The sequence below is a fragment of the Nematostella vectensis genome, chromosome 2, assembly GCF_932526225.1.
Source record: "Nematostella vectensis chromosome 2, jaNemVect1.1, whole genome shotgun sequence".
NCBI lineage: Eukaryota > Metazoa > Cnidaria > Anthozoa > Actiniaria > Edwardsiidae > Nematostella > Nematostella vectensis.
This window is the reverse complement of record NC_064035.1, coordinates 6,563,340-6,591,157: the sequence shown is the minus strand read 5'-3', so window position 1 is coordinate 6,591,157 and position 27,818 is coordinate 6,563,340. Positions and strand designations below refer to the sequence as shown.

The 27,818-nt window shown below is 41.9% G+C and overlaps 3 protein-coding genes across 6 annotated transcripts; 1 reads left to right on the top strand and 2 right to left on the bottom strand.

Annotated features, from left to right (window-relative positions):
* Positions 1-139: 139 nt before the first annotated feature.
* LOC5517902 (galanin receptor 2a) lies at positions 140-2,435 on the top strand. Its single transcript, XM_032362342.2, has one exon. It carries the CDS (start codon positions 675-677, stop codon positions 1,905-1,907), a length of 1,233 nt encoding a protein of 410 aa, XP_032218233.1. The 5' UTR covers positions 140-674; the 3' UTR covers positions 1,908-2,435.
* On the bottom strand, positions 1,888-24,973 carry LOC5517955. Of its 4 annotated transcripts, XM_048724330.1 has the most exons (10): positions 24,758-24,973; positions 24,252-24,559; positions 23,789-23,919; positions 10,079-10,211; positions 8,871-9,347; positions 8,213-8,320; positions 6,840-7,904; positions 6,373-6,502; positions 5,651-5,862; positions 1,888-4,997 (listed from the first exon to the last, which is right to left on the bottom strand). In XM_048724330.1, the coding sequence occupies exons 2-10, from the start codon at positions 24,448-24,450 to the stop codon at positions 4,993-4,995; spliced, it is 2,460 nt and encodes an 819-aa protein (XP_048580287.1). In that variant the 5' UTR covers positions 24,451-24,559; positions 24,758-24,973; the 3' UTR covers positions 1,888-4,992. The 4 variants fall into 4 exon arrangements, with proteins under 4 accessions (XP_048580287.1, XP_032218229.2, XP_032218231.2 ...); XM_032362338.2 differs by lacking the exon at positions 1,888-4,997 and having other exon boundaries at positions 5,550-5,862; XM_032362340.2 differs by lacking the exon at positions 1,888-4,997 and having other exon boundaries at positions 5,550-5,862; positions 6,840-7,505.
* Positions 13,827-23,781, bottom strand: LOC116601495. The gene is made up of 6 exons (XM_032362341.2): positions 23,656-23,781; positions 18,745-19,199; positions 18,082-18,189; positions 17,097-17,813; positions 16,115-16,262; positions 13,827-15,243 (listed from the first exon to the last, which is right to left on the bottom strand). Exons 3-6 carry the CDS (start codon positions 18,086-18,088, stop codon positions 14,553-14,555), a joined length of 1,563 nt encoding a protein of 520 aa, XP_032218232.2. The 5' UTR covers positions 18,089-18,189; positions 18,745-19,199; positions 23,656-23,781; the 3' UTR covers positions 13,827-14,552.
* Positions 24,974-27,818: the final 2,845 nt, after the last annotated feature.

The following is a 27,818-nucleotide window of genomic DNA, read 5'->3' as shown; positions in this document are numbered from 1 at the left end:
GCGATCGGTTGACGGTCACGTGCAGTGATTATCTTAATGATATAGTGGTCCTTGGTTTCAGCTGTTGCAAGCTGGCGCATGTATAGATGAGGAGAATACAAACTAAAAGTATTAATCGGGTTAAAAGACAGGATATGTGGCTAGAATACTGAAAAGCGCTGAGAATGCGAACGTGACGGTCCCCTCGTAGTTGACGCGCTTATAACTGACTCGTACGTAAACACGGCGAACACCGTGTTCCCCTGATAATGCTGCCCGCAATACGATAGCCGTCAGTAAAAGATTACCTATCGGGGTATCAAAAGGCAATGCGAAACTTGGAACTACTCATGAGCACAGCCACTTAGCTCCCGTTGGCGCTGAATGATCAAAACCAAATCAATTCTTCTTCTAGCAAGACAAGAACGACATTTACAGCAAACATTTGAAGATTTTTTTTTTTGCCGTCTACGGCGTTTCCCTTTCCCACAAGAACAATGTGCACAGTATTCTTAATGAGAGAAGCTTGTTATATATAACTTGAATATTGTTGCTGGTTGTGTTTTGAATTTGAAATGGTATTTTTCCTGATAAATCACTGACTAAATGATGAGACGACGCTGATGACACAAGCGACGAAATTCTATATAACTGGACCAAGAATCTATTAGAAAACTGGAAGATCTGACCTAACTATGAACTATTCGTACAATTCGACCGACGAGCCATTCGCATCACGCGCACTCGTAATGACTCTGTATTCTGCTATATTCAGCGTTAGCTTGACCGGAAATACACTTGTGTGCTTAGTGGTTTGTCGTCAACAAAAGATGCGGACATCCACAAACTACTACATTGTTAATCTTGCTTGCGCAGACCTAGCAATCACGGTGCTTTGTATCCCATTCGATATTGCAATTCAGAAAAACAGTTATGTGTGGCCATTTGGTGCTTTCATGTGCAAGGTGCTTTATCCAATAATGACGATGTCTGCCTTTGCGTCCGTTGGTACATTGACAGCGATCGCTCTCAACCGCTACATTGCCGTAATGAAGGCTATGCGTGTATACGGGGCAAAGAAACGCGCCAAATTAGCGATATCGCTCATATGGGCTTTTTCATTCTCCGCTGTGCTACCATACGCGTTAGCGCTAGAAGTTGATCAAAACGCAAAGTGCGTTGAAACATGGTCAAGCAGCTATAGTCAGTGTTATACATTGTTTATATTTGTGTTCCAATATGTGATTCCTCTGTCGGTCATTACTGCAGCGTACGTGGCTATAGGGCTGCAGCTGAGGCGTAACCGCGCTAATCTGGCTGCCGCGCACAGACGACAAGACCGAGATGTCGCCAAGGTGGTTCGAATGATGACTATTGTTGTATTGATATTTGCCGTCTGCATGCTACCAAACCACATGCTGTGGATTTTTAGAGACTTTAGCTCCAGCTTTGATGATTCACTAAGAGAGACGCTGCAGCATTGGGGTGAGATTTTGATTTACGCAAACAGCTCTTCCAATCCCATTGTTTACAGTATATGTATTGAGGAGTTCCGAATGGCTTTTAAAGCATATATAACAAAATGTTGTCGGGTTAGCGAGGAAGATGTACGGCCAATCAATAGAATGTTTGAGCGGATCTCATTTCGCGGAAGATCCTTCTCAAGTGACCGATTAGGAAGACAAGCCATGCGTCTAGCTAATAGAAGATTGGATAAAGAACGAGCTCTCCGTCACACCCTCAGCCAAACCACGTTCCACGAAAGCGAACTACCAAATCGCTACTTGCAAAGAATGCACAAAAGTGTGCTAAACGACAGACTCGCCAAGAAAACTGGCAAAAGACCCGACACGGAAGTTGATTCGAAACGCTCTAATTGCTCACATGCTACATTCAATAGGGACTCCCTTAAGATAACAAGAGTTTAATAAAATAAGTCGAGTTGCCAAAGTACTAAAAGCTTCCGTGCTGTGCTTCTAATGGAAGCCTGAAGGCCAAGTCACAGAGGAGCTTTCGCAATCAAGGAAAACTCAACATCGTTTGCCTTGTCTGGGAATAGTGCGAAGTCAATCAACTATCTAAATACCTATCATTTACTTTTATGTTTTCACGTCGCTCGATAAGCCACTGATCTGCAAACAGCAAGTGCATTTGATTGGTCAAAGTCGCATGATTGACTTCGTCATAATTCCAGACGAGAAATGTATTTCAAATTATTGGCTGTCGCAGAACTACAAATTCGGTTTTAAGGTGTATCGCCCTCCGGCTTCCAGGTTTTTCGATATGACATATCTTAGCCATGTAATTCAGATAGATAGATGTTGTCTGGGCATATAAGATATTGCTAAAATAGGACGACGGATGCAAGAGCAGTATTTTCATTCATCATAGCCTCATTTCTTATCGAAATCTTCCTCCTACATCTCTTCACTAATATAAAAGCTATGATGTGCATATTTTCTGATCAAACATTGATTTCCAGGGTGGGGTTGATGTCCAGGGTAGGGTTGATGTCCAGGGTAGGGTTGATGTCCAGGGTAGGGTTGATGTCCAGGGTAGGGTTGATGTCCAGGGTAGGGTTGATGTCCAGGGTAGGGTTGATGTCCAGGGTAGGGTTGATGTCCAGGGTAGGGTTGATGTCCAGGGTAGGGTTGTTGTCCAGGGTGGGGTTGATGTCCAGGGTAGGGTTGATGTCCAGGGTGGGGTAGATGTCCGGGGTAGGGTTGATGTCCAGGGTAGGGTTGATGTCCAGGGTGGGGTAGATTTGGGGTAGGGTCCAGGGTGTGGTAGATGTCCGGGGTAGGGTTGATGTCCAGGGTGGGGTTGATGTCTAGGGTAGAGGGTTAATGTCCAGGATAGAGGGTTGATGTCGAGGATAGAGGGTTGATGTCCAGGGTGGAGTTGATGTCCATGGTACCGTTGATGTCCAGGGTAGAGGGTTGATTTCCAGGGTTGGGTTGATGTCCAGGGTAGCGTTGATGTCCAGGGTAGGGTTGATGTTCAGGGTGGGGTTGATGTCCAGGGTGGGGTTGTTGTCCAGGGTGGGGTTGATGTCCATGGTAGGGTTGATGTCCATGGTAGGGTTGATGTCCAGGGTGGGGTTGATGTCCAGGGTAGGGTTGATGTCCAGGGTGGGGTTGATGTCCAGGGTGGGGTTGATGTCCAGGGTAGGGTTGATATGACCGTATGTCCTGGGTAGGGCTACCGTATGTCCTGGGTATGGTTTCCGTATGTCATGGGTATTGTTATCGTATGTCCTGGGTATGGTTACCGTATGTCCTGGGTATGGTTACCGTATGTCCTGGGTATGGTTACCGTATGTCTTGGGTAGGGTTACCGTATGTCCGGGGTATGGTTACCGTATGTCCTGGGTATGACTACCGTATGTTCTTGGTAGGTTACCGTATGTCCTGGGTATTGTTATCGTATGTCCTATGTATTGTTATCGTATGTCCTGGGTATGGTTACCGTATGTCCTGGGTATGGTTACCGTATGTCCTGGGTATGGTTACCGTATGTCCTGGTTTTGGTTACCGTATGTCCTGGGTATTGTTATCGTATGTCCTGGGTATGGTTACCGTATGTCCTGGGTATTGTTACCGTATGTCCTGGTCATGGTTACCGTATGTCCTGGGTATGGTTACGGTATGTCCTGGGTATGGTTACCGTGTGTCCTGGGTGGGGTTACTGTCCTTGGTAGGTTTGGTATCATTGTTATCGTATGTCCTGGGTATGGTTACCGTATGTCCTGGGTATTGTTATCGTATGTCCTGGGTATAGCTACCGTATGTCCTGGGTATGGTTACCGTATGTCCTGGGTCGGGTTACCGTATGTTCTTGGTAGGTTATCGTATTTCTTGGGTAGGGTTATCGTATGTCCTTGGTAGGGTTACCGTATGTCCTGGGTATTGTTATCGTATGTCCTGGGTATGGTTACCGTATGTCCTGGGTATGGTTACCGTATGTCCTGGGTATTGTTATCGTATGTCCTGGGTATTGTTACCGTATGTCCTGGGTAGGGTTACCGTATGTCCTGGGTAGGGCTACTGTATGTCCTGGGTAGGGCTACTGTATGTCCAGGGTGGGGTTACTGTACTTGGTAGGTTTGCTATACCGGTTATCATATACTGGGTAGGGCTACCGTATGTCCTGGGTAGGGCTACTATATGTCTTGGGTGGGGCTACTGTATGTCCTGGATAGGGCTACTGTATGCCCTGGGTAGGGCTACTATATGTCTTGGGTAGGGCTACTATATGTCTTTTGTAGGGCTACCGTTTGTCCTGATAGGGCTACTGTATGTCCTGGGTAGGGCTACTGTATGTCCTGGGCAGGGCTACTATATGTCCTGGGTATGGCTACTATATGTCTTTGGTAGGGCTACCGTATGTCCTGGTAGGGCTACTGTATGTCCTGGGTAGGGCTAATATATGTCCTGGGTAGGGCTACTATATGTCCTGGGTAGAGCTACTGTATGTCCTGGGTAGGGCTGCTATATGTCTTGGGTAGGGCTAATATATGTCCTGGGTAGGGCTACTGTATGTCCTGCGTAGGGCTACTGTATGCCCTGGGTAGGGCTACCGTATGTCCTGGGTAGGGCTACTATATGTCCTGGGTAGGGCTACTGTATGTCCTGGATAGGGCAACTGTATGTCCTGGGTAGGGCTACTGTAAGTCCTGGTTTGGGTTGTTGTCCTGGATAAGAATGTTATTCCTAGTATTTTTCCTAGGCTGTTTCTTTTTTACGTTTACATTGAATGACCTCAGACCAAAGGGTACCCGTGGGTTTAAAGGGTTTTGATTAAGGCTATTTTGATAAGCATTTTTTCCTGAATTATTTTCCTATTTATTTCCTAATTATCCTATGATGGTCTTGATTAGCTTTTCCTGGCCGAAGGCCGGAAATCTAGTTGGCGCAGTAAAGCGCAAAATTTTAAGGAAGGAAGGAACAACCATAATAGGGACCTTAATATCTACGCCGACGACGGCATGTTCGTATTAGCGTTCAATTCCAATCAAGCTGCAATGGAATAAGCACAAAATTAGGGCTTACAAACGTTGTTAAAGGAGTTTACAGGGCGGCAAAAGACGGCGTCCTCAATTGATCGTGAAAGTTGCAGTTTTTACGTCGTGGTTTGGTGGAAAACGGCTAAAATGTATACACCTATTTCACAAAAGGTTGTCAGTGCAAATGGCGAATGGTAAATGGCTTATGGGTTCTAAGTATTTGTAAAATTAAAGATGTTAAATAAAGTCCAGCAATGTCAGAGCCAAGCATTGGTAACCTTTAATGGATAATTGTTTTGATTAATACATATTCTTCGAGACGCATGGTTACTTTCGGTCGTAGAACTGCATTTGCCATTCGCCATTTGTCATTTGCACTGACAACCTTTATTGAAATAGGTGTATAAATTGTACTGAATTTGCAATCCAATTTTAATTGTTTTCTGCCGTGGTCGTCCAGGTTGTCGTCCTTTTCTGCACTGCAGTCAGAACGTCCGTAAAATCCGGCAGCATATTACCCGCATCTTGTCGTACTGCGGTGCAATAGGCTAAGTATTTCATGCTCTTTTTGCTAGTCATCGTCCCATACAGGCGGTTTGTAGGTGACTTTAACTCCACTGGACCGTCTTTTCTTTCCTTTACCATTTTTTAATTCTTCATTTTTACCTTCAGTGTGTTCTTTCTTGCTTTCTTTGTTTCGTTTTTCTTCTCGTTCTTTATTCTCTTCTTCTTGCCAGCTAGTCGTAGCTGGCTTTTTGGGCACATCTGTGATACACGGTAATGAAGGATCGACAAACGGTGGGAAGGCTCTGTCGTCGCCATGATCTTCATCACAAGTTATTTGGATATTAGGAGGTACAAACTCACCATTTATTCGCCTGCAAGATAATTCATCCAATATGTTATATTCAGTGTGCAATAACAATCCCCAATAAACCAATGCTGTGTGTGACGGGAATGCTATCAAGGTGTGCTTCAGGGTGATCAACATCTAAACCGATTTAGTATAAACCCAATCAAGCTACAGTATCAAATAAAGAATATCAAATTTGTTCCAAAGACTCAAGGACATGACACCTTATAAATGAAGGTCAGTTTACTCCTTTTTTTCTTTTTGTGATAGATTGTTTCGCCTAGAGTCTTGCGGTCCAGAAAACGATAATAAAAACGAAAATGCCAAAGCCTCCAGCCCTAGCCTGAGAAATCAGAATCTCGGAGATCGTTCGCTTGTTTCCTGGAAGGGGAGGACCGATCTTCAAGCGTCTGATAGAAAACGCTACTCAAGCCTTCGAATGTGTCTGCTATAAATACAAGCATCATTTTTCTTTAAAGTATGGCTCTATCAATGAAACTACCCCGGGAGCCGATACTTAGGGATAGCATCATACCTTTGGAATCGCACAAGTACGAAAATGACGACAAGAGTTAGCACAAGAAATCCGCTGATGCCAGACACAAGGATGGTGATGACTACAGCGTGGGATATGTGCACTTCGTCCTTCTTTCTGGACTCTGGGTCTGTGTTAAATATCAGATGCATATGTAACATGTATAAGCACAGCAACCCGTGAACAACTCGCTAATAAATGCCGGTTTTTGGTTATTCGGAGGATACACGGAAACTATACAAAATGATGCCATAACATGCACAAATAATTAAGCGTTCAGTAATATTGTGCAATTACACACACTATCTTTAAAAGAATTGGAGAGGAACATCATATAGACTTTATGCGTTTTAGCTCAAACTTGACTGAATTTAGACAATAGCAACTAGAACCAGTGTAATTTCAAGTTAATATATTTTAATCTTGAAAGAGACTACAATAAATGAACAACAGCTAAAGGAGTATACCTATATTTTCCTTCCGTATGTCTCGCGTGGAGTTCCAAGTTGAGATCACCCCAATGGAAATGTTAAGTTGCTTGTTGAGCGCCTCTCGCTTCTCGCTCATGAGGTCAGCCAGCACTTCTCCGTTAACGACTTTAGTACGGTTGCTCGCTCCCATGTGGGACGTCACAGTTGCGTAAAATGCTGCGGTCAACCCGCCCCTGCTATGCCAAGCCGCATCTGGCGAAATATGAAACATCACTACACTGACAGCTATTGTTAAGTTAGTGCTTGTTCCTACGTCCGAAGATTGGCTTGAAGGTGGTACACTTGGCTTCAACGTGTGACCGTCTATGTCACGTCGCCTTTTCGTGAGCAGCTTAGACCTTGAAAAGCAATCAATTGTTCTACAAGCGTCCGCTAGCACTTTCTGTGTGACTTGCTTCATCTTTGGCTCGATCACCAAAAACTCTCTAATACTAATTGAGTCAATTGTGAGGGCGACTCCTTCTTGTAAAGCGCGAGGGTCAAGTAACTCGATGCAGCACGGCAGTCCGCTAGTATCTGAGGCGCAGTTATAGCACACGCACTTGACGCCGCCCGTAGAACAAGCGTAAGGCTCAGCTGGCGGCAAGGTGGGTACACGCTGACCCTGGATTTTACTCGGCACAACTGACATGCTCAGGGTACCTGTGGAAGGAGAGAATGCAACATTCGGAAAGGATCGCGTGTGAGAGGTTTTACAAGAGGTTTCAGATGGTTGTGCCGTTAAAGTCCGTGTTGCAGATTTGTCGACAAGAGCCCCCGATAAAGAAAGCAATGTTGGTATACTATGCAGAAATGCATTTGATGTTGGAGTCCATCTCTGTCCTAATGATGTCCCCGGTCTAAAGACTAAAGATGTAGCGTAAATTGATAGCAAAAGTTCTGCATCTGACGACTCTAAGTCTCCATTTTGGATGAGTTTCTTGATTCCGTTGCCTCGAGTAGTGTCTGATGGTGTGTATGTGAGCAGGTCATTGTTAAAGTATGGCGTCGTGTAGAGCGCACTTGTCGAGTCCAGCACTTGGCTGATATTCCCTTCAATCCCTGAAATGTGAGTAAGAGACTCATAGAAGATTTTCCATTGGGTCACTGCCAGCTATCAACTTTTGGTGTGAAAACTCCCCCCTATCACGGACCGATTTGGGTCCTTTGCACCGGCAGTTGACTGACAGCGCCTATTCGAGTGTTTTTGGGGCACCCCGAGCGTAATTTGTAGGACGCAACACCATCAGGAGAAATCAGCGAGCAAAATTGGACGTGAATGTCCGGGTGCCGGAATTGTAGATCATAATAACATTCATACTCGATGGGAAGTTGTAGAACATATAGATACTATAAAGTGAAATACTTACGCTCCAGACAAGGGTTAACGGATATGTCCGGACAAATGCATTCATACTTCTCGTCTAATAAGCGGCACGTGGCGCCCTCGTGACATGGGTTAGACACACAGGGATCCTCTGTAAAAAAGTTCAGTAAGTTCAAGGAATAAAAAAACTAATCTTAACTCCTACTGGTATTGTTTTCTGTCGTGAAGTGTTAAAAATAGTGTCAATAGTGAGATGTATTTGTATAATGCGATTTTGAGTAATCTGAGAACTCTCACCCGCGAAAAAATGCATAATGGCTACAGAGAATCAAACGACATCGAGTTTAATCATTGAATAACACAAGATGGATCCCAATGATATCGCACAACGGAAGGCGGTTTAAGCATTCGGAGATCGTTGGCGAGAACTCTCAAAATAAAGTAAAAATACCATTTCTAACCCATTATCTTTGATGATTTAGCTTCTCTGCTATCAAGTTCATATGAACAAGAGGTTAGTATACGGTTACAGATTTGGAGAAAAAAGATTACACTTTTTTTTTCTTTTTTTTTTTTGTAAGGTGACCAGGAGCTAAGTTACCATAAGGTTTTCTAGGTAGCTCCTGGCCAATCAGTTACTTCCTGGCCAACGGGCAAGACGGGCAGGTCGCGGGGCAAGTGCTGCAATAAGCACAACTTACCCTTCTTAAAATGGCAGCAGATGAGGGATTTAGTTGACTTAGCGAGAACTGTTAGAAAGGCTACTTCAACTTCATGATGCGAAAGCTCGCGGGTCCAAATCACCAAGTGTCCAATGTCAAGCCTCGCGTAGTTATGGAGCTTTGTCAGGCTGTTTGGCCGTCCCACTGTCAGAATCTCGTTTCGCGGTTCGAGAGGCGGGCATTTAACGTCTGTTGAATTTTCTTCCGTTGCCACTAGTTTGGCATTATGGTAAAGTTTCAGACCATTGTTCACATGCCAGGTAATTACTAAATGTAACCATGCTTTTGGCAGGAAGTCGAGCGTGATCTTCCAGTCTTTGGTCTGAGTGGTGAGATTTAGCACAAAGTTCTTGGGTTTGTTATTTTGAGGAGCTTTGTAACAGTCTAGACATAGGAACTGGAAGCCAGGTCCACGCTGAAGGTCTGTGTATCGACCGCCAGATAAAATGAACTCGCCTGTAGAGATACCATACATTTCAGAAGACATTTGTATATGGAGTTCGCGTAGCCAGGATTTGCCAGAGGAGTAAGAGGTGCATTAGCCTAGCTCCTCCGCAGGCATCGCTTGTGACTAGAAAGCAGCAGAAAAGAAAAACTGGAGCTCGGGGTTCCTGAGGCGAGGCGTTGACCACAAAAAAACCGCGAGGTTTTTAGATTCTTTTTTGGTTTCTAACGGTAGGAGACACATTTATCCAGGAGGTGTGAAATCCGGCTTTTTTGGCAATTTAAAGGGTGCATGCCTCCCAGTAAGCCGCGCATTTTTCGTTAAAAGTTTTCAAAGCATTTCCCTGCAATTTTCAATTTTCAACTCTCATCAACAATGTCCAACTTCGTAATAGCCTGCGGTGCAAGTGTTTCTGTGGTTTTTAAGCGGAAAGAAACCGGGCGAAGAGTATGGCCGGGCGGAAGGTAGGCTTTTGATTTTTATGATTTATTTATTATTACTTTGGTCGCTCCACTGAAAGCTCGCAGAAACACTTTTTATGAAAGCTAACTTTTAAAACGCTTTCTGGCTTCCGTCATAAAAACGGAATTACAATTGATGTTTTTTTCCAGTGTCTTCCGGAGATCTGAGAGATGGTGCGTTTCGAAACCCTTTAGGTGCTAACCAAAGAAAACGCTAAAAGGATTAGTTTGGAAAAGAAATGGGATTACTAAAAATGTTCTGAATGTTTCTAGCGTAATACCTGCATGGTACTTGAGCCAGAACGCGACAGTCAGTCCGTCATCGCACAGCGTCGGGTCATTAATGCACTTGCTCTTCAAACCGCTAATCAATATCCAGTCATCTACTCCGTCCAGTGACAACACGGGGCCCAACTGCTCCGCATACGTGGTGCGCACTCCGTTGTATGTCAAAGTCTTGCAATTGCCGCGAACGTCTAGTAATGTTCTAGAGGGTGTGGTCGAGTTGAAGGGCCAGTAGTGCAAAGCGTTCGGATATCGTGACCCTGCAGAATGAAAGATGCGCAAGTGGTTATTTCTTAAAATATTTCCCTCTTTAAAAAATACATATTTACGAACTTACCTATTAGAGATAAAAGGAAAATTTACAATTCTTGTCGAATTTTTTAAATTTATATTATGTTTATATCAAGCATCCTTAAAACACTACTTTTGGCGCTTTATCTTCATAGTATTTTAATAATCTATCGATGGCCTTACTCTTTGTGTAAGTGTATAAGCCCCCGTCGTGTCTGTAATTTGTTCGTCGCACCGTAAAAACATAAGATTTTGTTTGCATGATTTCTGTAAACGCAATGTAACTAGCAAAATATATTTATTTATCTCCTTCAACCAATATCCTGCTTTCTTGGCGTCAATAGTATACCGCGAGCCTTCCCCTAACAACTTTTATTACACAATGTTTTATTTAAATGTCTCGAAATTCTTATAGAGGAAATCACTTTAGGTATTTATTTTTGCTTATCAGACAGACAGCAGTAATTTAGAAAGCTAATTATTTTGATTCCCTAATAAACGCTATGAATAGCCTCCTGCGAAAAACAGCCGGTGAAAACATTTCTCACGATGTAAGTCGTGCGAAAAAACTTAAAAAACAATCGTAAAATGTGATACCTTCATCTTTCTCTACGTCTTCTGGCCAACGTGGTCCAGTCAGTTTCGGTCCAGTCGGGCAAATATCAACACACGGTCGTGTTGTTTGAGTAGAAGCAATAGCCACCAAAGCCAGTACCACTGCTAAACAAGTTACCCTGCTCATAGCGTGTGCTCTACGCTTCTATGAGTAGGAGTGCAGCATTCAACACATCCGTTGAGTATAGTGTTAGTGTTTGTCGGCGGGCGGAGTTGCTTCACCTGCTAGCACGGGGGCATTGCGATTACTGTGGTAAAACATCGTGCACGTATCACGTGTGATGGACCATAGCCTCGAAATCATGCTGAAGTGCTCATAGTCGCTTTCCCTCAAGGTTTGCTACAAAGCGCTAATCTACTTTGGATATATTTGCCGGTTCTTTCAAACTCGAAACAAACATACCGCCGCTCAATAATCACGATTTCATTTGGTTTATTATTTCCCGGTTGGGTGGTAATTGAATGTGATTTGATTAATCCAATGGAATTCCCTTAAATTTGCTACAAGTCCACCGCTCAAAAATGTGCGCTTACATTAAACTCGTCGAGGTCGTCAGTGTGAGTGCAATCTAAACACAAAATGATGCTAGCGATTTTCATTTTGATTTTCACCGTTACACGGAGTTATTTAGCTAATAGGTTGTTATTTCTCATAGAGCGTGAATAACCCCAGAAATCCAAATCCCGTGAATAATCATCCCAGATCACTGTGACTTATCACAGCTATTTCAAATAAGGGGGGACGGGTAGAGTAGGTATCCCCCGTGTGGTCCAGGGGGGGAGTCCAGTTGAAAAAGAAAACACTAAGTGTTTTGGGAAAGCAAAATTAGGGATAAGGGTAGTTTGAAGTTTTAGGTTAAACCTTGTTGAGACATGACAATAATGTTTAAAGGTGCAAAATGGTCTTAATGTTAGAAAATACCTTTTAGCCTCAAATGTTTGCAACTTAACGATGCGACTACAAGGGCTGGGGGCGTGTAAGCAAATGCTTATTTTCATTATCACGATGTGATTCAATTGCTTTCTGCGACAGATACTGGGGCTTGATGTTCAAATCAATGAGTCACAAAAGACAAAGCGAAGTTTTGCAAGCGTTACTTTGCAGCATATCAATTTATTTTCTGTTTGAGACCAAAAAAACTCAAATAAAGTAAGGTATAAGCCAACTTCATTAGCGATCTCAATATAAGGCATATGTTATGGCCTTGTATGTAAATTAATGCCTCTGCTTGTTATTCCGTGAGTTTTCATTCTTGTTTGACATTATTTCAATTATTTTCATCCTTAGATAATGTGAATATCATTAAGATATCATCGAAATCCCTTATACGCTTGCCATTCCTAGTTCAGTTAGAGCCAGTAGGATGTAAACATTTGAAAGTTCCGTGACCACAAGTTGTGTCCTGCTAGGCTAGTGATAGTATGATATGAAGTTGTCCTGTTAGGCTAGTGATGGTGATACGTAGTTGTGTCCTGCTAGGCTAGTGATGGTATGATATGTAGTTAATTTCTTCTAGGCAATAGTGATGGTAAGATATGTAGTTGTCCTGTTAGGCTAGTGATGGTGATACGTAGTTGTGTCCTTATTGGCTAGTAATAGTATGATATGAAGTTGTCCTGTTAGGCTAGTGATAGTGATACGTAGTTGTGCCCTTATTGGCTAGTGATGGTAAGATATGTAGTTGTCCTGTTAGGCTAGTGATGGTGATACGTAGTTGTGTCCTTCTAGGCTATAGTGAAGGTAGGATCTATAGCGTAAAGCTAGATCCGGCCCTGAACACGCATTCCGAAACATCATTTTTACACGTTAAACTGGTAAGATCGACACCAAAATAGAAGGCGTAGCAAGCTTTTCTATTCGCTCATCCAAACTAGAGACCCCGGCTAGAACCGCACCCAAAGTGATGGGGGAGGGGGTACAATTTGCCGATCCGTTCTCAAGTGAAAGAAAGTGTAAGCCATACAATTGTAAACGAATGGCAAGCCTGCATGTGAATAGGCTATGGCCACGGGCGTGCTATGTGATTAACTTACCACGGGCTATGTGGTTAACTTACCACGGGCGTGCTATGTGATAAACTTACCACGGGCGTGCTATGTGATAAACTTACCACGGGCGTGCTATGTGGTTAACTTACCACAGGCATGATATGTGGTTAACTTACCACGGGCGTTCTATGTGGTTAACTTACCACGGGCGTTCTAAGTGATTAACTTATCACGGGCGTGCTATGTGGCAAACTAACCACGGGCGTTCTATGTGATTAACTTACCACGGGCGTTCTATGTGATTAACTTACCACGGGCGTTCTACGTGGTTAACTTGTCAAGGGCGCGTTATTGATTAACTTACCACGGGCGTGCTAAGAGATTAACTTACCACGGGTGTTCTGTGTGGTTAACATACCACGGGAGCCATAAGAGATTATCTTACCACGGTGGTAAGATATGTGATTAACGGGCGTAGAGGATTCATCTACTATTTCAATATGGGTTGTCGGTCGCTGAACCCTACGCGCCCAGACTGAAAGGCAGTTTGGGTAGAAGCAAAATATACTTTATTGACGACGCCTCGCTGTTCTAGTTGCCAACTCCAAGTGAAGCAAGTGTTGAAAATTGCCCATGAAGGTAACATTTCAGCGTGCTCAGGGCATCTATGTGTGGTTGTCAACAACCGACGCCCCAAATGGTCAAACTCTTATGCGCTTTGCAATACCTGCTAACGCTGTCCTGAAGATTTCGATCTCGAGGGACACAGGAGTAAAAAAGAAGAAGCTTTACATTGGACCATATATCAAGTTTGCAGCGTAGATGTTTGAACATGATGAGAACATTGCCTATGCTTAAATGCTTTATTAATGCCCTCAGTTAAGATATGGTTACAGATCCAGAGTTTGCGACATGCCAGGGGTAGTGGAAAATATGACAAGTTTAACAGTATAGGCATAGATTTAAAGAATATTGACGATAAAGAGTGCGTATTTGACGTCATTTACGGCAATGCCACGTCTTTTACGGTGACCTGTACCCGGGGACATTGAGTGACGTCTTTCTTGGCGAATGCCACTTGACACATATATTACGTCATTTGCGACGTCATGGTGCATGTTACTAACGCTTGAAGTGACACGTCATTTGGTGGACATTTTTCATTTACTGCGCATGTCCCCGGACAAATTACGTGACTTCATTTTCGGTTAGCTGTATCTGGACGCGCTTCTATACAGCAGTAGAACTAGCTATAAGTTAACATTAAACGCTAGATAAGTATTAATTCAAATACGTCTCCTAAGAAGCATTGAATCAACTGAAGACGACGCATTAATGCACGATGCAGTCACATTGTACCTGTCAAACGTGAATGGCTGCGATTACCTGCAATTCCTAGTCTACTTCTTTCTTTTAATTCCTTTCCGTTGTTAATTAAAAAGAATATATAAGATACTTTCTTTCAAATATTGTTAATCAATTATCGAAGTTGGTGTTTTTGTTGCATTCTATGTAGCTGTATTTTTAATGGAAACAACGAATCAGTCTAACTGAGATTCGAGTTCAGAGACCTATCTAGTCCCACTTTGGTGGTTGGTATGTCACCCTCACTCCCATGGGCTTTTTCAAAATGCCGGCCACACTTCCCCCACTACTCCTTCTGCTTCCTGCATCTCCGTCCCCTCCTTCACTAGTCTTGGTCGGAATCCTCGCCGAATTCTTGTCCGGATTATTCATGGCCAGATTCTTGGGCATGCCATGGGTGGTTGCAGATATAGGGTAAACAAAGGATAATGGCATTGGTTGCTCCTCGCAGCCATCTGCATTCCCTGTTCCCTCACTCCCCCTTCTGATCTGTTTCTTGGGCAAGCCAGTGATACTCGAAGTTGAAGACAGGATGCGCTGGTCTTCGTAACTGTTTGTACTCCATGTACCCATACTGCCTCTTCTGACTGATTTCTTGGGAACGTCTGTGATACGCGGGGTCGAGGGATCAACGGAAGATGGATAAAGCTGGTCTACAAACCTACTAAGGGATGGGGTTTCCCCTAAGGACACTGTACTACTTCTTCTTGCGCCACGCCCCTCATCAAGAACTCCTGCGGATCCGGTGGATTTTCGTCGCAGCTCTTTTCTTTGCCCAGCTCTTGTGCATTGGGTACCAGATGTGCCGTCGGTTGCGAAGGAAACAACAATACGTGGAGTCGAAGGCCTTCTCGCTCCATCTGTGTAGATCTCAGTAGGTATAAATTCACCATTCCTTCGCCTGTAAAATAACAGCAATTAAGAGTTATTGTAATGTTATTTCTAATTATGTCCCATATATTTACTGTATTGGTGTCAACTAAAAAGGCTCCTGTCCCCTTTAGCCATTGCAATTGTTATTGTATTGTTTTTTCATAAGACATTCAAATTTGATTTGGAGAATGACAAACGAATAAATTATGTAGGATCAGGGTGCACTAGTTGACAGAAATGTTCAAGTGTCGGAAGTGAGAGCAAAGATGTTTGTACCAGGTCTACTCCAGTAGAGCTATTTTTAGAGGAGCTTGGAGTGAGCTGGCAAGAAAGGGCGTAGAAAGGGACAGGGGGCAGGAGCCCTCTTCTATGTAACAAATACTGCATAGGTTAGGTTAGCATACAGGAGAAAATACCTAATACCTAGCGGATAAATCCTAGCTAAGCCCCTAATAGCATTAAGGTTTGGAATGGTTTTAAGAGAACGTGAGACTGAAACTGAATGACCGACATTATCGACAGCCGCTCTTGAGATAAAGCTACGGCATTCTTAGGCAGTTTCTTTGATCCATCAAAAAAAATGTCCCAAAGCTACTACATGTCTTAGGCAGTTGGTTTGATCCATCTAAAAGATGGCCTAAAGCTACAACATGTCTTAGGCAGTTGGTTGATCCATCTAAAAGATGGCCTAAAGCTGCGACATGTCTTAGGCAGTTGGTTTGATCCATCTAAAAGATGGCCTAAAGCTACAACATGTCTTAGGCAGTTGGTTGATCCATCTAAAAGATGGCCTAAAGCTGCGACATGTCTTAGGCAGTTGGTTTGATCCATCTAAAAGATGTCCCAAAGCTACTACATGTCTTAGGTAGTTGCTTTGATCCATCAAAAAGATGTCCTACCTTTGAAAGCGAATACCAATAAAAATGAAGGCAGCTGTCAACACTAGAAAGCCGACGATACCAGACACCAAGATGATGATGAATATGGTGTAAGACATGTGTTCTTTATCCTCAGCAGTGGATTCTTTCCCTTCACTAGGACTACCGCCTGTAGAACAGTTATTGTACGGATTGTACGGTGACCTTGTAACGCAAAAGAATGTAATACCTCGAACAAAATGTAATACTAACGGAAAATGTAAAAGCTTTGGCTCAAAAATGAAATACATCAAAGTTACACTAATTGTAATACATTTCGCCACAAAATGTAATACTGACGCAAAATGTTATACCTTTGGCACAGAATGTAATACCTCGCCCAAAATACAATACTAACGCAAAATGTAATACCTTTAGCCGCAGAATGTAATACTTCTTACAAAATTTTATACCAAGGCAAAATGAAATACCACCTTTAAATGTAATACATTTCGCCACAAAATAAAATTCCAACGTAAAATGTGATAATAACGTAAAATGTGATAATAACGTAAAATGTGATAATAACGTAAAATGTGATAATAACGTAAAATGTGATAATAACGTAAAATGTGATAATAACGTAAAATTTGATAATAACGTAAAATGTGATAATAACGTAAAATTTGATAATAACGTAAAATGTGATAATAACGTAAAATGTGATAATAACGTAAAATGTGATAATAACGTAAAATGTGATAATAACGTAAAATGTGATAATAACGTAAAATGTGACAATAACGTAAAATGTGACAATAACGTAAAATGTGATAATAACGTAAAATGTGATAATAACGTAAAATGTGATAATAACGTAAAATGTGACAATAACGTAAAATGTGATAATAACGTAAAATGTAATTGCCACAAGATGCCATGGCTCTTGATGTAACACCTTTCTCAACGCAAGGTGGGTCAGCTTTATCTAGCCTTTGGCGCATTACCTTTACAAAAACTTTACCTGGTTTAATACTTAGAATTCCTATATTTGTAGAGTCCCAGGATGCAATCACCCCAATGGAAATATTAAGTTGCTTGTTGAGCACCTCTTGCTTTTCGCGCATGAGGTCAGCCAGCACGGCTCCGTTAAGCACTTTAGTACGGTTGCTCGCTGCCATGTGGGACGTCACAGTTGCGTAAAATGCTGCGGTCAACCCGCCTTTGCTATGCGCAGGCGCATCTGGTAAAATACTAAACAACACCACACTGACGTTGGTCACAGAATGAAGTGACTCTTTGCCGTCTTTGTCGCGCCGTCTTCTTTTTAGTGACTTTGAAACTCCAAAACAATCAATCCTTTGACAAGCATCCGCCAGCTCTTTCTCTGTGACTTGCCTCACACTTTCTTCGATCTCCAAGAACTTCCTAATAGTTATTGAGTCAATTGTGATAGCGACTCCTTCTTGTAAAGCTCGAGGTTCAAGTAAATCTATACAGCACTTAAGCCCTCTTGAATCTGCATCGCAGTTAAAGCACACACACTGGATACCTCCCGCAGAGCATGCATGGGGCATGGAGAATTTAGAATCGACTGTTGGCAAGGAATCTCCGTCTAACTGTCGCCTACTTGGGCCGGCTGTGGCTTCGATGCCTTTAGTAGCATTGGGTGTGAAAGGGGTGCTGGTGATGACAGGTGCATCAGTCGGCACACCCTTTTGGCCCTGACTTCCTCCGTTTCCTTCAAGTTTAAAAAATAGATTTACGATTTGGAGGAGGGAGGATGGGAGTATTGCTTTTCGTGCGAGGAAAGGACTAAGTAAGTAGTGAAATCTATTGCGCCTAGCATGGCCAAGTGATGAAGAAATGAAACCCCTTACCGTACAAATGTTTTCTTTTTCATCTGGTCTACGCTGTCTGGGCTATTCGATCCCTTATAATCACAAATATCAAATAATGATCAAAGCGTATACAAACCTTACGCCTAACGTCTCATTAGAAATACTTACGCTCCATACACGGGCCAACGGATATGTCCGGACAAATGCATTCATACTTCTCGTCCAATAGGCGGCACGTAGCGCCCTCGTAACATGGGTTAGACACACAGGGATCCTCTGCAGCGAATTCATAAATATGAGAATCGTGGCTTGCACCTTTATCGGGACAATACGGGAAGCAGAGCTTGGGAATTTGTACCTCAAAATTGTATACTTTAAAAAATGTATTGTTATTAGGAGGATGTAGTATACCTACTACATCATCATAACAACATGTCCTAAAAATCGGTTTCCTTTTTATTATAATACCTTGATAAAGTAAACAGGACGATGGTGCCTGATGTTATATTGGCAATACTATGCGACGTGAAGTATGTCTAAGTTTTGGGTTATCATAACACAATTTGGGAGAGACAGGGGTAATGGAGCTGGCTGATAGTGGATGGGTCAAGGAAAGAGGGGGAAGGTGGACCAACCCAAGTCAATATTTACATTTTAAGATTAACAGGCTCTCCAGCGCCCACTTAATGTCTTGCCTGTTGTATGTAATAGAGCAAGTCATATCATTTTTTTTTCTTTATCGATAGAGTCCACCTGTAAGATGGTGAAAGATTGGGCATGTGTCCGCACTCGAATGGGCACGCACTCTTGCCCGTAAGCATTACGACTCACCTTTCTTGAAATGGCAGCAGATAAGGGACTTGGTTGTCTTTCGAGTACCGTAAGGAATGCGACTTGGACCTCCTTGGAAGACAGCTCATTGGTCCATATTACCAGGTGACCGATGTCAAATTTGGCATAACTGTTCATCTTAGTCAGGCTGTTAGGTCGACCGAGTGTAATGGTCCGGTAGCGCGAGGTTAAAGGCAAGAATCTCACGTCTGTTGAACTATTATCCGTCTTTACTAGCTTGGCATTATTGTAGAGTCTGAGACCATTGTTTACATGCCAAGTAAACATAAAATGTAGCCATGCTTTTGGTAGAAAATTTATAGTTATTTTCCATTCCCTAGTCTGTGTGGAGAGTTTAAGGACAAAGTGCTTGTGTTTAATTTGTTGACACATGAACTGGAAGCCAGGTCCGCGATTGTGATTAGTGTAACGACCGCTGGACAGAATAAACTCACCTGTAATAATATGAAAAAAAGACAAGCAAGTTAAATGCTATGCACAAAGGAAGATAACAGTAAGGTTACTCTAAACCGTATTAGGGCGTCTGCACGAACTTGTTATTGTGGTGTTTTTTTTAAGAAACGCTCCTTATAAAAAGCTTGATAGTTTGGAATAGGTGAATTTTCTCTCTCTTATGGGGAAGTCCTATCGACAAATTGAGCTGAGGTAAAGACAATTTTGATTTTAACAAATTGTATCTGAATAATGAATTTCCCCGCCATTTAAACTCCCCCCCCCCAACCTCCGGTTTTACGTTCTATATGTATCAATGTAAAGCCGGAGGTGAGGAGGGGGATGATGGGGGGGTATGTTGGGGGATGGGGGGGGGGTGGGTGGGGGGGAGCATATTATAATATTTGATTTACTGCAGAAAAATGTGTTATAATTAATGTTTATGAAGATTTGAGTTTTAGTGTTATTTATAATTTATAAAACATTGCTTGTTAGATGATCTCAATGTGGGAAAAAATAACGTTGGATAAAAATATCACAGAATTATCCAATAAGTGCAAGAGTGCATGCATCGGATGATTTCCTAAAGATGATACAAATCCTCCGCTTTAAGTTCTGAAAGTATGTTCCAGTATAATACTATTTGTTGCAGATCTTGCTTGGATAATAATAGGACGTATCTATTATGTGTAAGCAAATACGTCATGGCATACATAAGTTATCCACACAGATATAGAATTAACAAAAGATAGATAGAAGAGCAAGGCTCAATAATTTCTAGGCCTTGTATCACCCATAAATGTAATAACACCCATAAATTTTATAATAACACCCATAAATGTTATAACAACCATAAATGTTATAACAACCATAAATGTAATAACGGTCACCCATAAATGATATAACAACCATAAATGTAAGAACACATCGCCCATAAATGTAATAAACAGTCAACCATAAATGTAAGAACATGTCGCCCATAAATGTTATATACCACGTTAACCATAAATGTAAGAACACTTCGCCCATAAATGTTATAACTTATAATTTTGACTCATAGAAACAAAATAAGACAACCAAACTTGGCAGATGTGTACAGGACCCGAAATGATCCCAGGACCCGAAACGATCCCAAGACCCGAAATGATCCCCAAAAGTTCCCCAACTGATCCCGGGACCCGAAACCATACCGAGGAGTCCCCGAAATCAACCTCAAGGAATTGCGGTAATGGACAAAGGGAAAGCAGAAGAAATCACTTGCAAATCTTAAAGCATAATTAAGGGTTTTGCCCCGGCGGTAAACCCATAAACAGAGTCCAAAACAAATACACAACTTTTAATTGCTACTGAAAGGAATACAACATTTACATAGCACAGTCTTGCTCAGAACAACCAAACTGTTGACCTTCCATCACACTCTAAACATTTGCAGTTCTGACACATGTTTCTGACAATATAAATCTCGTTTCCGGTAAACATCACCCCTAAAAATCCATATTTATTTGACACCAAACGTGTATTTCACCACGAAATCCGTGTTCACATTATTTAGGCAGCCGGTTTGGCCGAGAAGATGACGGAATGAAAAAAGCACACTGAGTAATGCACTCGAACAACCCTTTAACCACCGTTGCAAGATGTGGCATTTGTTGATTAGTTGGGGGACTTTTGGGGATCATTTCGGGTCCTGGGATCGTTTCGGGTCCTGGGATCATTTCGGGTCCTGTACAGATGTCATGTAGGTGTCAAGGGGGGTGCAACGATATGTCAACTGAGCATGACGTCATCGATGACGTCACTAAAAACGGCAATACTCATATCTTATCATAGAAACATCATAAGGCGGTCTAACTTGGCAGATGTCATGTAGGTGTCAAGGGGGGTGCAACGATATGTCAACTGAGCATGACGTCATTAATGACGTCACTAAAAACGGCAATACTCATATCTCATCATAGAAACATCATAAGGCGGTCTAACTTGGCAACACGTAGGGTCTACTATCAATAGTTTTAGGAAGCGTTTTAATAATCATAAAAGTAGGTTAAATAAGCACCCTAGTTTACCGGTTAGTGAAAGAGTTAAGGATGACCTTATCTATCAACATTTTCATTGCGACAATCATTTAGGTCTTAATAATGTTATGGTACAACTTATAGATAAGTGTAACTCTGAGGCTCAGCTTAGGGAAAGGGAAGGCCAGTGGGCTTATCGGCTTAAGTCTATCTACCCGCGGGGTCTTAATAGTGATGACTTTTTTGGTAGTAGGAACCCACGTAGAAATGTGTAAATTCTTTTATCCAGCGCGTGCTATTCTAGAAAATGCGCGTTTTTGTCAGTTGTAATGTTTTTGCGTCTCGCGCCACTGTTCTGATGTAAATAAGCTTGTAACGATTCACCTTTTTCAGTCTGCCCTGAAGAAGTCTTATTAAAGACGAAAATTTGGCAGAGTCGAATTCCAGTTTTTGGTGTATTGTATTCATTGTTCTGGTACGAGATCACGACAGTTTGGGCTTTTTGATTCTATTATAATAAAGCACAATTCAGCTGATCGGTTGATACTTCCGGCTTTATTGTCGGTAACTATACAGGATCTAATTAAAACAGCATTGTTCTCGCGATACTAAATAGAAAACAAAATTGATAGTTTGACAGAGAAACCACAACTTCTAGGCCCGTATTTTATCGTGCGCGAATCCCAATTACTGCGGCTTCCCAGTCGTGAGTCGAGATCGAAAACTACGGCAAGAGAATGATCCAGCAGGACTAGAGGTTTCATTTCTCCTTGTACCTGCTGTCACAAAGTTCTTTTTCTGCCAAAATGTTACGGTGCTTTCCTCTAAACTTGGTATTCGATTCATTGTTTAGACGCTGTTTACTGCATAGTGTGTACGGGTAAAATGACCGTTTTTTTCCTAAAATAATAAGGATTATGATAAGAACTATGAAATAATGATGGAATGTGCATTCTTTCTGGAATTAATGCACAACAAAGCCGAGGTGAAACACTTTAACACAATCGCGCATAAACCATAGAATTGGGGTATGTTATCTGCAGAGCCCGCTAAACGCAGTTCGATTTGCCTTGGAAACCTATTTCCCATTGATTTCCATTCACATTGGATGCGACGGCTGGTCTCGATCACCCCAATGTCAGGCCTTGATTGACTACGGGCTAATCCCAAACAATCCCAAACCAGACGACAATCTGGAATCCGCCGAAGTCGCGTGTAATTACATTGAGTTCAATTCGGATAACATAGAGTTTACAGCTGTTCTTGATGACGTCATGCCGAGGCGTCATATTGTTGTAGCCTCCCGTTGCAGATGTTTCTATGATAAGATACGAGTATTGCCGTTTTTAGTGACGTCAACGATGACGTCATGCTCAGTTGACATATCGTTGCACCCCCCTTGACAACTACATGACATCTGCCAAGTTAGACCGCCTTATGATGTTTCTATGATAAGATACGAGTATTGCCGTTTTTAGTGACGTCAACGATGACGTCATGCTCAGTTGACATATCGTTGCACCCCCCTTGACAACTACATGACATCTGCCAAGTTAGACCGCCTTATGATGTTTCTATGATAAGATACGAGTATTGCCGTTTTTAGTGACGTCAACGATGACGTCATGCTCAGTTGACATATCGTTGCACCCCCCTTGACAACTACATGACATCTGCCAAGTTAGACCGCCTTATGATGTTTCTATGATGAGATATGAGTATTGCCGTTTTTAGGGACATCATCAAAGACGTCATGCTCAGTTGACATATCGTTGCACTCCCCTTGACACCTACATGACATCTGCCAAGTTAGACCGCCTTATGATGTTTCTATGATAAGATATGAGTATTGCCGTTTTTAATGACGTCATCGATGACGTCATGCTCAGTTGACATATTGTTGCACCCCCCCTTGACAACTTCATGACATCTGCCAAGTTTGGTTGTCTAATGTTGTTCCTATGAGTCAAAATTATAAGTTATAACATTTATGGGCGACGTGTTCTTACATTAATGGTTAACGTGGTTTATAACATTTATGGGCGACGTGTTCTTACATTTATGGTTGACTGTTTATTACATTTATGGGCGATGTGTTCTTACATTTATGGTTGTTATATCATTTATGGGTGACCGTTATAACATTTATGGTTGTTATAACATTTATGGGTGTTATTACATTTATGGGTGATACAGGCCTTGTGATATGCTGATATCACGCTTTTTTTAAGAACCTTTTGTTTCATCATAAAACCTTTTGATACGACCCAACTGTCGATAAAAATGTTGAAATATTATATCTGAAAGACGGTCTTTTTTACTGACAAACAATGTTTTTTTAATGAACTTCGGAGTTCCTTATCTCTATTGTTCAATACAGAGATGCATACACTACAATAATCAAAAAGAATGATTCCTATAATCTACCATTGGGATTGCAAACCTGCACGATACTTGAGCCAAAATGCAACAGTCAATCCTCCGTCGCACAGCGTCGGGTCATTGATGCACTCATTTCCCATGTCGCGAAACCGAATAAAGTCATCTACTCCATCCAGTGACAACACGGAGCCCAACTGCTCCGCATACGTGGTGCGCACTCCGTTGTATGTCAAAGTCTTACTTCTGCCGCGGACGTCCAGCATTGTTTCATAGGGCGTTGTGGCATTGAAGGGCCAATAATGCGCAGCCTTTGGGAAACGTGATCCTATGAAAATATATATATATATAGAAATAATGTTAGGCTAAGTGATGAGGACCATAACCAAAAACTCGCTCTGATTCAGTATCTAAAGTGTGCCTTACAGGATTATAAGCTATGTTCGCGACTACCCCTTACCTCTAGCAGGTAACAACGGATGGTAGACAAAAAATAATTCCTCTTACAAAGAAACAACAACAACGGCTGTTATAACGGCTGCTCATCTAAGCTGCATTATTCCCACTTAAATATCAGCTGTTTGAAATTGGGAAATTTTCCAACCTTGCTGTTCTTCATTAGTATACGAATATAAAGGAAAAGATTGGGTTAGGTGATACCTTCATCTCGCGTCATGTCTTCCGGCCATCGTGGTCCGGTCAGTCTTGGTCCAGTGGGACAGACATCTCCGCAAGGCGTGTGCTGAGAAGATGTCAGGCCAAATGCTAATACCAGCAGGGCTACAGTCAAACCAGTTTCGCCGCTCATCGCTAAACGAAGTGGCTTGTGTTCTCGTTTACGCCTAATGCTTGAGCTCATGGGCTATTCGCAGATTTATCTCACGCACCTGTAGGTTTGCGGGGCATTGTATGCTGTCATTGCGGTCACAAAGTTCGGTCTCGGACTAAAACCCAGCGTCTTCAATGGCCTGCAGAAAATAATATTCGTCAAATTAATCTTATAAACTTATTAATCTTGTACAAACATTACTTAAATAATTTTGATTACTGAACCAAATTTGATTACTAGACCAAATTGTGTAGGCTTTTTATCACAGATTTGAAAGGGAATTGATATTTCACTTGTTTTTGATAAGTAAGATTTTAACCAAGCGGGTAAAACGCACCTGTTAACCGTTAAACGTGCTCTAGAGTTACATCTCAAGAGATAAAAAAGTGATCATGGCGAATTTCCCGATAACAGTAATCTCTACAGGCGCCGCGACCCGATCGACGGGCCATGAAGCAAGCGCTATTGTATAGACGCATACAACACGATGTCAGTGTATGTTTCTCTCTATGGAATGTATCTTTTCTTTTTATGAATGTAGCTAGCTTGTTGATTTTCAAGCGTCACTTTATATGAATTATTGACGTCTTCTTGAAACGAAGATGTCTTTTGATTATCAGAGAATATTGTTTTAGCTTTCAGGCTTTGTTATCAGTATACGCAAGCTTTTTATTAATTTTCTTGTGTTATGTCTCATCGATATCAAAGCTTAGATCGGCTTGTTTACGTTTGAATAAAGATAAAAGCAAAATATCTGATCTAATTTTGAGTTACCGTAATGATTCAAACAAGCGCTAGGGGCGCGTATTTTTTTTTAGGTCTTTGGGGGGCGCTTATTGGGAAGGGGGCGCTTATTTCATTTTGGCAGAAAATACCAGCTTCTGAATCGATTCAGAATCAAACTTTATTAGTGATTAAAGGGGCCGTATGACGTAAATTCCATTTAATATTACGCCTTCTCGCTACATTCATTAGAAAGAGCATCGTTTGATATACTCTTGGTGAAAAAATTAGCTCAAAACTCCAAAAGAAAAGTTGTTAAAACGTTCGAAAATCGGCGGTCATTGCTTGAGCTAGCTTGATTTGGAGAGCACTTATGACGTCACTTGTCCCCAACAAGTCGGCTCATTACATTCAGAACCATTGGCAAATAGACGCTTTCAATTGGTGTCTGGCCTCCAAACATCAATATGGAGCGGTTATGGGAAGAAAGACGGGCCTGTTTTTTAAATTTGATTACCTGACCGATATCCAGAAGAAACCTTTCGCATTCTAAACTCCTGGAAGCCGAAGAAAACTGCCTTGAATTACGAGCGTCTGCTATCAAAAGCGATCATCTGCCGACCACGTGCGTCATTTCAACAAGAAAGGAATCAACAAGTCCACCTCTACAAGGTGAGTTTTCGATCGGATCCATGCTGCATTTGAATCAATGGTGCTATTTCAAACAAAGAACTCAATTCTAGTTTTTGCTCTTTGTTCAATTATGGAATGAGCGTCACAAAACATTGATAAGTAACCGTACAACACACAACAAAAGAGATGACTTGATAAACAAAGTGGTGGCAGACTCCTCTACACTAGCCATGACAAACTTTCCAAAAATATTATAGCGGAGCCAGCGCGGCCGTAGGTATAGAAATGGTCTATAACTAGGCGACTCAGTTTTTGTGGTCAATGACGTCATTGTCACAAGCTGCCATCCATCCAGCCAGCCGCAATCTGCCTCGGCACAGGCCTCCAGAGCGCGCAAAACAATATGGCGGATGTGTATTTCTGCCCCTCTCAAAAACACACGAAAACTGACGGCAGAAAAGCCAAGAATTGTCGAAAAAGAAGTGCTTGAAAACAATCATTCGTGGGAATGCTAACCACGGGTATGAACTTGTCTAATTATGTGCAAAAGACTGTGTAAAAGCATGGTTGAAAGTTTTGAAGAGTCAAGTCTTGTGCTCATCTGTCAAACCATGCGGATCTAAAAATATCTGCGGATCCACGGATTCGCCCCGAAAATGTTGCGGATCGGCGGATTTACATACCCCTATTCACCCCCCCCCCCCCCTTAAATGTTATATAATCACATATTGTGAATAAGTAATATAACTTACTAAATATTTGAATCCAATAAGCTGATTTGTTATGATGTTTGTCATGAATGAATTCTTTCAAGTCCAGCTATTTCTTTTGTTCTAAATTTAGATGTAGCAAGGCTAGTGTAGTTTTAGGACAAGTGCAAGAAATCGAAAACAACCAATTTTTCAATTATAGTAAAGTATTGCGGAGCTGCACTTTCACTTTCGGACTTTCATTTCGGGGACTCCTCGGTACCGTTTTGGGTCCGAGGATCAGTTGGGGTACTTTTGGGGATCATTTCGGGACCTGGGATCGTTTCGGGTCCTGGGATCATTTCGGGTCCTGTACAGAAGGGTAGCGCTTATTTAAAGGAGGGCGCTTTTTCGAATCATTAAGGTACTACTTTATGACAAACCGTCACGAATATTGCATTATCGTTCTTGTGTCACCAATGCGGGTTGTAGCACCATAATGTACGGTCACGAAATAAAAGGCGGTTGCTATACCAATCATACACAGTAGTCAATGGCATGTCATGGCAGTCCAATCTTTTGCGCTGAAAAACATATATCTGTTCGGATATTTATGTTATATCCGGGGAGATTTTTTTCGTTTGAAAAAGGCAGCGTCGTGTTTTTGGAGCTCACCCGAAAAAAAATAAAAGAAGTCGATATACAATATTCGAAGTTCCAAGGAAAAAAAATATTTCTCGGAATTGTTATGGGATAGTTAATATCCCATAACAATAGCTGATTTAAGCTGCAGCGAAATTTTCAGGTGCTTTGGTTTCTAAAAGACTTTTGGCCATTCTTACTTTTTTAGGGGAGTTCAGCGCTTATTTGATATTTTGCTGCTTAGGCCGAGCACTAACTCATGCAGGGCGTTTAATTGGAATCAGAATACCCAAAATAGTCATGATCGGCAACCAGAGCATGATTATGGTTCACCAAAAAGAGTCAACAACCAGTTTTTGGTTAATAAAAAACAAAGAGTAAATGCAGAAATTAAATGTTTATTTTAACGACCAGCTTTTCAATGTGCCCCGGTAAAAAAAAAACCGCTTTCTTCCCGTATCGAGTAAACGCTACTTCTGAGGGTTAAATTTGGAATTATCGATCCTTCCTCTCAAAAATTTAGAAATGTTTTTATTCCATAAAGGGGGTAAATATAACGCGATAAAAAAAGATAAACCGCTAACAAGGAGGCAATTAGCTGTTTTGGAGAAGAATAACTCAACCAAGGATCATTATGTTGTTTTAACTGAACTACCACCATGCGTGGCATACGTTTTTTTTTTTGTTTGAAAAGTAATGGGCTTGAAAAGA